Here is an 11,691-nt window from a genome sequence, read left to right as displayed (position 1 = left end):
CCTGTTAAAGTGAGTTTAACAGGAAACTCACTTTCCTGTTAAAAAAGGCCACTAGAGCAAAAAAAAAAAAAAAAGAAAAGAAAAAAGAGTGTGCACACTACTACAACCAGTATAGGTTTATTTTTTTTTATTTCATTTGTGCTGTCCTTTGTGACTTGTGAAAATGTGTTGTTGCTCTTGTACTTGAGAATTTGATACAAACGAAAGTCTGAAAAAAATGCCTAAGATAGGGACTGAGCATCCTCTTTTAAGTTTGTTTCAAAACTCAGATTAATAAACTTGTCAAAGTAGAACATCTTTCGGGTTGATTCCGATACGCAAGAAAGAGCCACAATGCCTTCACTCCATCTCCCAGCATGCATCTGCTAGGGGGAGATCCTAGCTGAGCAGCTAGAAGATGGATAGTTTGATAGCGTGTTTCCCCTGCTGCCGAGTGTATCACTGCAGTGGAGGCTGCCTCTTGCATGAAGCTTTGCTGAGGAGTTTCAGACACAGAGGAAAACCTCCACAAGGAGAACAGTGCATGTGATTGGCTGATGACTCTTTAAAGGACACCAATCAGACAGCATCCTGGCTGTGTGTTTCCCTCTCCATCTCTGAACGCACTGTCAGCCTGCGCATATTTTTTTTATGACTGCAGCGCTGCCATGCATGCATGTCGTGCCTCTGTTTGTGTGCAGAATGTTGAAATTTCAAGCAGTTTTTGAAGGAGATGTGGCAAGAGATGTTGAAGAAACAGATGGAAAACAAGAGGTCCTGCTTGAATGAAAGTGTGGGGAAACAGAAGCTGAGGATAAAAGCTGAGGGGAAAAGGCACTGTGATTAGAGAGAGAGAGAGAGAATAAAAGAAAGAAAGAGAGAGATTGCAAGGCGGAGGAAGAGGAGGAGGCAGAAGAGGCGATCTGCTGAAGGGAACCAGCAGAGAAGCTGATTTTACCAAAACCCTCGGCAGCTGCCTTCTGTTGCTGTGGAGATGGGCTGTTGGCTCTCTGGACCATGGATGGGTGACCAAACGGTAAGCCATTAAAAAACTGTCTGACTGCTAGAAATCCTGCTGTGTATTTTTAATTAGCTCTCATTTGAATTAGATAAAATGGAGTCACCAGTGCTTGTGCTTTTTGCTTGTGGATGTGTCAGTATGTGTGTATTTAATGAGACTCAAAGTAGGCATTGGGATTTCTGCAGGATTTTGCATTTGAATGTGAGACAATTAAACACAATGTTAAGTTGTTCATGCCATTTCTTTACAAAGTTATGTTAGATTTTGTCTCATTTGTGTCACTGGCACCTTCAAAAGAATCCCACTCATCCTGCTGCCATCCGCCGTCTTTACATACAGGTGCCATTTTGTGCTCCTTTGCTCACGCTGTATGCATGTTGTGTGTGTGCGTGTACGCGTGTGTGTGTGTCTGTGTGTAGCTGAATGTAGCGGAGGGTGACTCATGGTTCTGATGCACTGGAGTTAACAATGCTGTTCATGCGTCTAATTCGATGGCTTTTGAGCTGCATGCACTGATATGTAGCAAGCAGAATAAGGGTTATGCCGCTTTTCAGAAGTAACACACCTCACTGCAGACCTACAGAGACATACTCATATTTGTCATGTTTGATGAACATGGTGTGGCTGCCCAGGTGTCCCTAATCCAACCATCTGTCAGAGAGAAGCAGAATCTTGCTGCCCAGTTGTGTCTTATGATTTTGCCAGTTTGCAACATGTATTGCGTTCAAACCATTAAGATAATAGTAAAAAAAGGATGATGGAATGAACGCTGCCTTCAAAATGGCAGCTTGCATTCCAAAAAAATGCACAGAGGCGTCGATGGATGCTGGATTCCCACAATCCATGACCGAACTGGAATAATTCCTCAGTGATTCCCATGATGCCACTGAGCAGCATCTGGTCATTAGCTAAGCTGTATTCCCCACTCTGTTCATAGCAGTTGTTCCTGGGATAAATTTGTTATGAAGTCCAAGTTCACATAATTTCAATGGGAACTGCCAAGATTAGTATTTACACTGTGTGAAGACAACACACAGAAGTCAAAAATGTTTGGAAGATAAATGGAGGATTAAGCATCTGTGCAGTTTCTCAGAGTTTTTTGTCCTTTTTTGAAAAAAAAATGCAAGAATCATCTCATATTTTCCTTTACTTGATTCTGACCTTTACTTGATTCCTTTACTTGATTCACACACACAGAACTGTGATGTGCAATGTGCAGTTATCGGATTTATTCTGCCTTCATCTTTGAGTCTAGAACAAACTGATTGCAGAAATGCAGGGTATTTTACCTATAACATTCTCAAAATGTTATAGACAAATATTGCATACAGCAGCAACAATTTTAATTGGCTTTGGCAGCAAAATGTACCAAAAGCAATGCCATATATGGATGTGTTGGCACTCACTTAGGTGGTGCTATCAAAGATATTGTAGCATAGCTTTAGCACATTCTATAATTCAACTACAGGTAAGATCTTACTGTTCCTTTACTGAGGCAACTGGCTGTACATTTTCTGGCCTAAACTGATTCTCTAAGTATTGTAGGTCACTTATATATTTTTTTTCTTTTCCCATCTTTTTTCAGAATCACTGTTTGAGGGGTCAAACCTTCCAGAGTTTGACCCCTCAAAGTAGGGGCAACTATTATTTTTGCAGCACTGTCTTTGTGTTGAATAGTTTTACTCATGTGATTAGTCATGACTCCCTCAAGTTTACTCAATATGTTATTCAAAACAATCAATCAATCAAATTTTATTTGTACAGCACATTTCAGCAGCAAGGCATTTCAAAGTGCTTTAAAGCATGTGACACTGAATAAACGGTAAGAAAGAGAAAGAGATTTTGAAAAAAAAAAAAATCCAGATTTTTAATCAAAACGCCATTTGCCAGTTTACAACATGTATTGTGTTCAAACCATTAAGATAATGGTTTGAACACAAACAATTATCAAAAAAATCTGGAGTTTTTTGACTAAAAACCTCCAGATTTTTAGTCAAAATGCCATTTGACAAGGACTCTAAACCTCCAGATTTACAATCAACCTGCATGAGAGTAGAAAGCATTACATTCTGGCTTCTGTACTTGTCAACTATTCCTGTCTGAGCCTCCAAATTAGCATTTAGTTATGTAATTATATTTAAAAATGTTTCTTAAAACAAAGACTGGCGCGCTGTGCAGGATATCTTGGCATGAAGATCTGTTAGTTTTGTTACATAAATCTCTGCTTGCTGAACTGGAAGCTCAAAAAGAGAAAAACTGAGTTAAGATTCCAATCACTGCTGTTTTTATTGAAGAAATGTTTATTGGTTTTCATTCACTTAATTTTCAACATTCAGTTTTTTTACAGTCCTCTGATATTATTTTTGTTATCCTCATATATACCCCACACTGTAAATGTGGAGTTTAATTTAGTTTTTGAGCTTGCCAATGAAAAAAAGATGAGATTACTGATTGAAATTTAGTCAAATTAGATTCTTTAAGTTCCAGTTCATGCTTCCTAATATTTTTCCATGATTTCCAGACATTTCGTTTTTATCCTTTTAATTTTTAGTTTTCTTTTAAACCAGACAGCTTCAGTCTAAAATACATATATGAATCTAAATCAGGATTGCATAAGTTTAACTTCAACTGATGTCTTAATGAAATCTATATTTGGCCTCAGGGCTATTGCTTAGTGGGTAGTTAGTGAAAAGTCATTTCAAGGTAAAGGCAGACATGTGGCAGATGTGTAATTTAAATAACTCATATGAAGAGGAAATAGAGCAGAGCAGAGCAAATGTTGTTCGTTTGTCAGACACTGAGAAAAAAGTGCTCCTGTGGAAAACTTTAAAGAAAAGTTATTGATTTATTTAGTGACATAATATGAGGGCATAAAAACGACATGCCAAATACATTTCCTAACCCAGTCAACCTCATGCATTCAAATAACTGATGACTATCGTTTTGATGATGTGACTTCTGATTCTGCTAAAGTTAAATGTTGCAGAGATTAAAACTCATGTTTTATGATAAATCCATAGCAAATTTATCATAAAAAAAGAGTGACAATTGGAGTTTAATTCATGTGTATCCCTGGTTGAAGCAAAAATGATAATATCATCCTCCAGGAAAGGCCATGTACATTCCACCATAATATCCTATCTGTGTTTGTTCACTTGACTCAGATGAGTGGGCGGAGTCTAGCACACCTAAGCCAGCGGGATGCTTTGAGGATTATTGCTGCGAGTCAGCGCCCCATCACCTTGCAAATCAAGGGCCAGAGGAGGCGGGGCAATGAGGGAGACAGGGGATCCTGGGAACCCCTGCCGCTCAACCTGCAGCACCTCAACCTACCTCTTCCAATGAGGGGGGCAGGAATTAACACATCTAGCCCCTCCTACCCAGACAGGTATGCAGGCCTGTGATAAATTGCTCCAGAAATTATCGTGATAAACGATAATATTGCTGTTTTGAAACTATTTTTAAGTAATATAATGGTAATGCCAAAAAACAATAATGCCAGATCACATTCTAAAAGATCAGTGAACTTTAAATTCTAATGAACATTTAACACTGGAACTGGAAGACTAAATAAATAAAACAACAAATACAATTAATTTTGAAGTCTTTGTAAATAAAATTGTCCTTCAAAATAAAGGTTTGTTGACACCAAAGCACCAAACTGAAAACTTTTATCATCCAGTTTTTGGTAGAAATAGAGGAAAAAAAGAGATAATTTATACCAATGGAAGTTATTGAGCTTATTTTAATTTATCATGCAATCAAATGATTTATGAATTATTGTGTATTATTGTGACAGGCCTACACAACATATGTAATGAATTAATGGCCTGCATGTTAGTAAAACATTTCTATAAAGAGCTGTTAAATTATGACTTATTTATTATGCTTTAAATGACTTTATTTCACTGAATGACAACCACCAATCACTTTAAGATATCCAATAAGATATTTGAAGTTTTTGCAAAATATTTGGGTACTAGTTATGTAAATCACACGTAAACACTCAGAGCAGATTAGTCTCTATTATCCTGTGATTGCAGAAGCTCTGGCATTTAAATTTATTTAGGACTGTTTGATTGTTTTGGGATTCGTTTTATAGGCTTTAACCACAGCTTTCATAAGACATACATAATTGTCTCAGAAGCTGCTAAATTGTTCATCTTGTTTTTTCTCAGACATTATTATGGCCATCTGTCTCTGCCACAAGATCACTGTGATGGAGGACGGTACAGCTATATGTCTAGCTCACCACGGGACACTGTGGAAATCAACCATCAGGTGAGGTGAACAATAAAAAAAAAAGCTCCAAGAAATAAACATTGATGTGAATATATGCTGCATTTTATCAGCTTGGATAAAATAAAAAGAAATCAAAGCAATGTTGGAAATCTTCTACAGCACCTTGCAAAAGTATCACAAATGTTGGTGTGTATAACTGGGATTTTATTTATTAGACCAAAACACAGTAACACATGACTGGTGAGTGGAGGAAAGACGTGGTCTTAAAACCTATTCACACACACACAAAAAAAAGAAACAAAGCGTGGTATGCATATGTACAGGTCATTTGAATCAATACCTTATACCACCACGGTTTGCTGGACTTCAAGCTACAATTTTATATTGGCTATTAGCTTTTTTACTCAATGTTTTCATAGAAAAAGAGAATTCTGATTAAATATTTCTTGAAGAGGTTTTTAGAAATAATGTATGAAAGTGTTACGTAGTCAAATAAGCCTAGAAAAGTACTCTTTATGTTTATTCCATTAATTATTTCCAATTTTCCACTGCATAAATTCTTTAGGATCTCGAACTCGCCAGACGTCGACAAAAAAGGAAGAATTGCCTGATGGGATGTTGCAATCCTGACTTAGATGAACCAACAACCTGCCACAGCCAGGTATCTGCAATCTTACCTTTTTTAGTGACATTTTCTACTCACAGTCTCCATTCTATTCCAAAACCAATATCACAGCATGTCATAAAGTTCTCCAGAATCCTGCTGTTGAACTACCATTTGATTCAGGTGTGTTGAATTAGGGGAAGAATTAAAACATGGCCCCTGAGAACTGATTCCACTGCTTTGGAGTGTGAGATGCAATTAAAACCTTCAACAACTGCCCTGCTCATTTGTAACTGTGTGACAACAATGAACTGGTACTTTAAGAAATTTTAAATATAATTTCTTTAAAACTAGAACAAAGAAATTTGCAAGAATTTATAGGCTGGAGATTAGACAACACAAGGAGTCTAAACATGTCTAAACATGTTGATTGTTGGAGTAATTCTTAGATTTTGGAGACCTTCTTGCTTTACTAAAACAACAAAACAATCTTTCTGAGTTTTTGGCATCCTATTGTTCCACAAACTCATCCAGTTTGTATTGAGGAACTACACATGCAACATGCAGTTATTTTTAGCTTCTGATTTGCCTGTTTGTGAACTGTCCTTTAGAATGAGCATCTCTTGTCTTGTAGACTGACGATGAGGACTTCATCCTGGAGAAGCCATTGGGTTACATGCCCCTTCACCATGAGTTGGACAGTGGTCTGGGCTGGACAGATGGCTCCCTCCATCAGGGTGATCTCTCAGGGCTGGAGACAGAGGAGGGAGGTCTGGAAGACTGTCATCCTCATGGGAACTTTGCCACTGCTGGGTGTGGGGGGTTCGGAGGTGGGGGCTCTCCGTCCTCAGAGTCTTTCATCTCCTCGGAGCTCAGCGATTCAGGCTTCTACAGTGTTAGCACCGGTGAGTTCAGGCACTTCCAAAGGCTCTTAGAGAAGAGGATGCGTCTGTACAATGCCAGGATGCAACATCAGGGTGAACCATGCGAGAGACGCGAGAGGCGTGACAGCTGCCCCAAGAGCCACAGGGAGCTGCTCGAGTCGATACCAGAGGCCCTGACGATGCAGCCCCCATGTCAGCACCTGCAAAATGGGATGGAGGATGGAGCTGGGCCAGTCATGGATGTCCAGCCTCGTGGACTTTTCAGGTAATTTGGGAAAAATATTTCATTGATTAGTAACATTGATCTTAATTACAGTCTTATCCACTATGATTTTTTTTTATTTTTTAAATTGTGAATCACATGGAAATCATTTGAAACCCCACACCTAAGACAGGCTGGTAACAGTGCTCATGTGCTACAAAAAGGACAGTTCTGTCAAACTTGCTTTCTAATTTGGTTCAACAAAGCACAGAAGAGTAGAAAGTGTTGCGTCCATTTTTCAAACCATAAAATGACACTTCACAATAGAAATTTGCCTTAGAGTGAGAATGGCTTCAGGAATGAGTCTTGTGTTTTTAGTATTGTATTTGCCTTCATCTGAAGCATTACTTAGTGGTAAATAATTACAATTACCAATTACTCATACTTTTTACCCCAAAATATATCAATAGTCAGGTTCTGTCAATGTTTCCATCAGTTGTTTTGTTTCTTTTTCTGCTGACCAATTCAAAAGTTTTCATATATGAGTCATCACACTTTTCATAAATTACTATCACCATCACCTCTTTCAGCATTTATAATCGTGACTTTTCAGTAGTCCTATGTTAGATTTATGCATTTATTTGCTCTGTGTATTCTGTCATATCAAATCTGTGCTCATACATCCATGTAGTTATTTTTTGGACAACCTGCCTTGCAGCGCATTGGTGTTTGTTTTAAAAATAGAACTTTCCTTCAGTTACCTGTGTTCAAAACCATGACTTCATTTTGTCCACCACCAAAACATTCCTTTACTATTCATTAGTTAATTGGCTGCCTTGTTTAAAAGTAACATAGTATTTAAATAAGTGTTAGGGAGCCTACCGGAAAGACTTGTGCACATTTAAAATGTAATGTTTCATGAGTCCGTCTATTTACACTGGCATTGCTTTCCAAATGAATAGAGCAGAATATATTTTATTAATCAAAAATGTGTGCCCTGTCAATTGAGAATTATTCTGCTCATTCAAATTTATTTCCATTTGCCAAACACCAGAATTACATGAAAGACAGTTTTTTGTATTACTTTAGTCAAAGTCTGACGTTTACCTGTATTTCTTTAGTATTTGGTAGCATTACTTTTGAACTGTATGACTGGAGTCAAATGTTTTGACTATCCATTCCTAAGCTTCTAAAAACAGTACGTTAGAATTTTGGCCCATTCCTCCTGACAGAACTGTTTATAGGTCCCCTTGTTTGCACACACCATTTGAGTTCTGTCCACACATTTTCTATGAGTTTTTAAGAGATCAACATGATGGCTTTGTGGGTTAAGGTTAAGCCAAAACAGTAACTTTCTTGTTTTAAAATCACTTTGTAACTAATTTAGAGGCATGCTTGTAGGGTCTTTGTGAAGTCAGAAGGCATGTTTGTACCCAATATTTAATGTCTTAGCTCATGTCTTGAAATGTTGCTTGCATATTTGCATATAAAGCTCTTTCTTCAAGATGCAATATAATTTGTAATTTGCCTCCCATCAACATAACAGTGCCACCCAATGGGATGGTGCCTTCAGGCTTTTTTCTCCAAATGTAACAGTGAAACTTTTATCAATTTTCAAGTGTCATCAGAGCACAGGTTATGGTTGGCAATATTAAGATCTTTGCTCCCTCGGTGCAACAGTAAGCCTATCTTTTTTAATGTTGCTTTTGGAGTAATTGCTTCTTCCTTGCTGACCAGCCTTCCAGCCTATGTCAGCACAACACAAAGTATCTGAATCCTTCCTGAATAGTATTATGACTGCACATTCCCATGGGGTTTATTCTTGATTATTATTTTTATGAGTAGGTGAATAGTGCAGATTCAGGCATCTGAAAATTCAAAGGAGGATGCAGATTTTTGGAAGTCCACAGATATCTTGTTTTTAACTTAATGTCAGGCAACAAGCTTTCCCAAGTTGTTTAAAGTTGCAGTATGAAATTTTTTAAAGAATATATATATATGTGTGTGTATGATAAAACTGTCACTGTGTTGTGACAGTATACGACAGTTAATCGGTCTCATAACATACTGTCATACAAATGGTCATACACCTCCTTGAACTACTATTGTCTGAAAAAATGCATCACGCCAGACAAAAAATAACCAATCAAAGCCAGAAGGAGGTCTGATTGACAGCACCAAGACTCGCCTCCTGGCTCTGATTGGTTGTTTCTAGTTAGCACTGGGAGAACTGGGAGAAAGCATAGGAGCTCAGTTTCTTTCACTGATTATTTGTACTGTCACTACATAGTAATAGTTTCATCAAAAAGTTACATACTGCAGCTTTAAAGCCATAGACCTTAGTGCATACCATACCAACTTTATTTGTAAAGCACTTTAAAACAACCACAGCTGATACAAAGTGCTGTACATCAAAACACAACATAACAATAAAAAAAATAAAAACTTACAGTTTCAAAACAAAAACATACAATTTAAAACTAGATCCCGCTGGAGTTGAAAGCCAGCGGGATCTAGTTTCAAATTGTATGTAAACTTCAGCTGTAAACTTCAGATTTTAAAGAAAATAAATTCATTTCTAAAGAGAAATTCCTTTTATTAATTTTAATTTCACAAATACAAATGTCAGTAATTTCAACTGATATGTTTTTTTTTCTTTCTGATCCAGTGCTGATGGTGATAGTTAAGGAAATGGCTATGTCTTTTTACGATGTGTATGGAAACATGATTTCAGCTGCACATGTTGTCGCATCAATTAACTAGAACAATTTTATTTCCAGGGTTTCATCGGTCCAGTTCCATAAAGCTGACCGACCCTGTCTGAACCGCCACAGCTCTAGCAGCGGTGCTCTCTTCAACCCCTCTCACACCGCAGTCCCACGTATAAATGCCCCAGTCCTCTCCACCTGCAGCACACCCTCCAGCCATCGAAGACCACAAATACCCATGCAGCAGCAGTACAACCACCAGGGTTCAAGCTCAGTAGGCATGCTGAGGAGGAGCAGAACCCTACACCACCGACCGCCTCCGCAGGAATACCGCCGCCGGGCCAGCCACCCAGCATCACCTTCCTACTGTGCTGCAACTCTGCACTACTGTGGAGGTGTCACTCCACACAATGTCCTTCCACCAGGCCTGCCAGAGGAAGGTGAGCTAGATGCTGGTGTGATGGCTTCCCACCCAACAGGCATGGCCCTATCACCCCAACAACACCCGGCTGCTTTGGGACACGTCAGGGGCACCAACACCAGTGAGCGATGCTATGACAACTCGGGTGGTCAGATCACACAAAATGACTGGTGGCACACTCAAGATAGAAGCTTAATGCCTGAGCCAGCGATGGCAGAAAGAGAGAGGGAGATGGAGAGGGAACTTGAACAAAAGAGACAACTACAAAAGGAAAAGGAGATTGAAAGGGAAAGAGAAATTGAAAGAGAGATGGAGAGGGAAAGAGAGACAAAGCTCCAGGAGGAGAAGGAAAGAGAGAGGCAACTGGAGCTGGAAAGGAGCAGAGCTAGAGAACAGCAGCACCTCCAGAGTCATGTCCTCCCACTGCAGGCGGGAGACGTCAACGACACCTGGCCAAAGCCGGCCAGTCGTCAGTCCTACGGAGGTGGAGGAGGTAGAGGTCTCTACAGCACTTTGGAGGGCCACACAGGAGTTGGAACTTCTGCTGAATGTGAGGCAAAGAATGGACAAATAAATGCAAACTCAAGTCACAATGCCGGTTCCGGTCTGCAGGCAAAACCTAACCCAAGCTCTAGACCTAACACAACCTCACGAGTCACAAGGAGCCAGTTGCTCAGAGATCGAGCTCATCAGCTGGCAGATGAACGGAGTGGAATGAGTACTGATGAAGAGAACAACACTGACATGCTGCTGGGTCGCTACTGGAGCCGAACAGAGAGGAGAGAACACTTCCTGTTGGCTCGGGAGCAAAAGCAGCAACAGCTGCTGGCCAGAGGCGGACCTTTACGAGAAGCTGTTAGCCGGGGAGCAGCGTCTATAGGAGACGGAGGCTTAATAGAAAGCAGGGGAGTTGGACCGTTTGCTGAGGGGCGATGCAAAACTGTCCTGGAGCTGAGTCAACGGAAGCTGAGTCGTCTGAGGAACAGAAAGCTGTTGGATGACTGGACAACCGTAGAGGAGCTGCTGACTCATGGGACCAGGTTGGACAACCAGGAGGACATGTTGTGTCCAAGCTCCTTGTTGACAGTCACCACTGTCTAACTGCACAGACACAATGTTTAGTTTAACCTCTGAGTGTGTGTGATGTTAAACTAATGATATAATATTATGTGAATCTGCTTGTTCTGTCTTTCTCAGAGTTAGACAAGAACATGGATGTCAGCTGAAGTAGGNTTGTGAAAATGTGTTGTTGCTCTTGTACTTGAGAATTTGATACAAACGAAAGTCTGAAAAAAATGCCTAAGATAGGGACTGAGCATCCTCTTTTAAGTTTGTTTCAAAACTCAGATTAATAAACTTGTCAAAGTAGAACATCTTTCGGGTTGATTCCGATAAGCAAGAAAGAGCCACAATGCCTTCACTCCATCTCCCAGCATGCATCTGCTAGGGGGAGATCCTAGCTGAGCAGCTAGAAGATGGATAGTTTGATAGCGTGTTTCCCCTGCTGCCGAGTGTATCACTGCAGTGGAGGCTGCCTCTTGCATGAAGCTTTGCTGAGGAGTTTCAGACACAGAGGAAAACCTCCACAAGGAGAACAGTGCATGTGATTGGCTGATGACTCTTTAAAGGA

At 39.7% G+C, this 11,691-nt stretch overlaps 1 protein-coding gene across 1 annotated transcript; it reads left to right on the top strand.

The window, feature by feature from the left end:
• The first annotated feature begins 590 nt into the window (after positions 1-590).
• Positions 591-11,278, top strand: LOC103134675 (uncharacterized). The gene is made up of 6 exons (XM_007547044.2): positions 591-1,015; positions 4,165-4,388; positions 5,179-5,281; positions 5,808-5,903; positions 6,481-6,995; positions 9,713-11,278. The coding sequence occupies exons 1-6, from the start codon at positions 974-976 to the stop codon at positions 11,160-11,162; spliced, it is 2,430 nt and encodes an 809-aa protein (XP_007547106.1). The 5' UTR covers positions 591-973; the 3' UTR covers positions 11,163-11,278.
• The last annotated feature ends 413 nt before the right edge of the window (positions 11,279-11,691 follow it).

Source organism: Poecilia formosa, unplaced genomic scaffold (genome assembly GCF_000485575.1).
Source record: "Poecilia formosa unplaced genomic scaffold, Poecilia_formosa-5.1.2 Scaffold18, whole genome shotgun sequence".
In the NCBI taxonomy this organism is placed as follows: domain Eukaryota; kingdom Metazoa; phylum Chordata; class Actinopteri; order Cyprinodontiformes; family Poeciliidae; genus Poecilia; species Poecilia formosa.
This window is presented reverse-complemented; position numbering and strand designations above follow the sequence as displayed.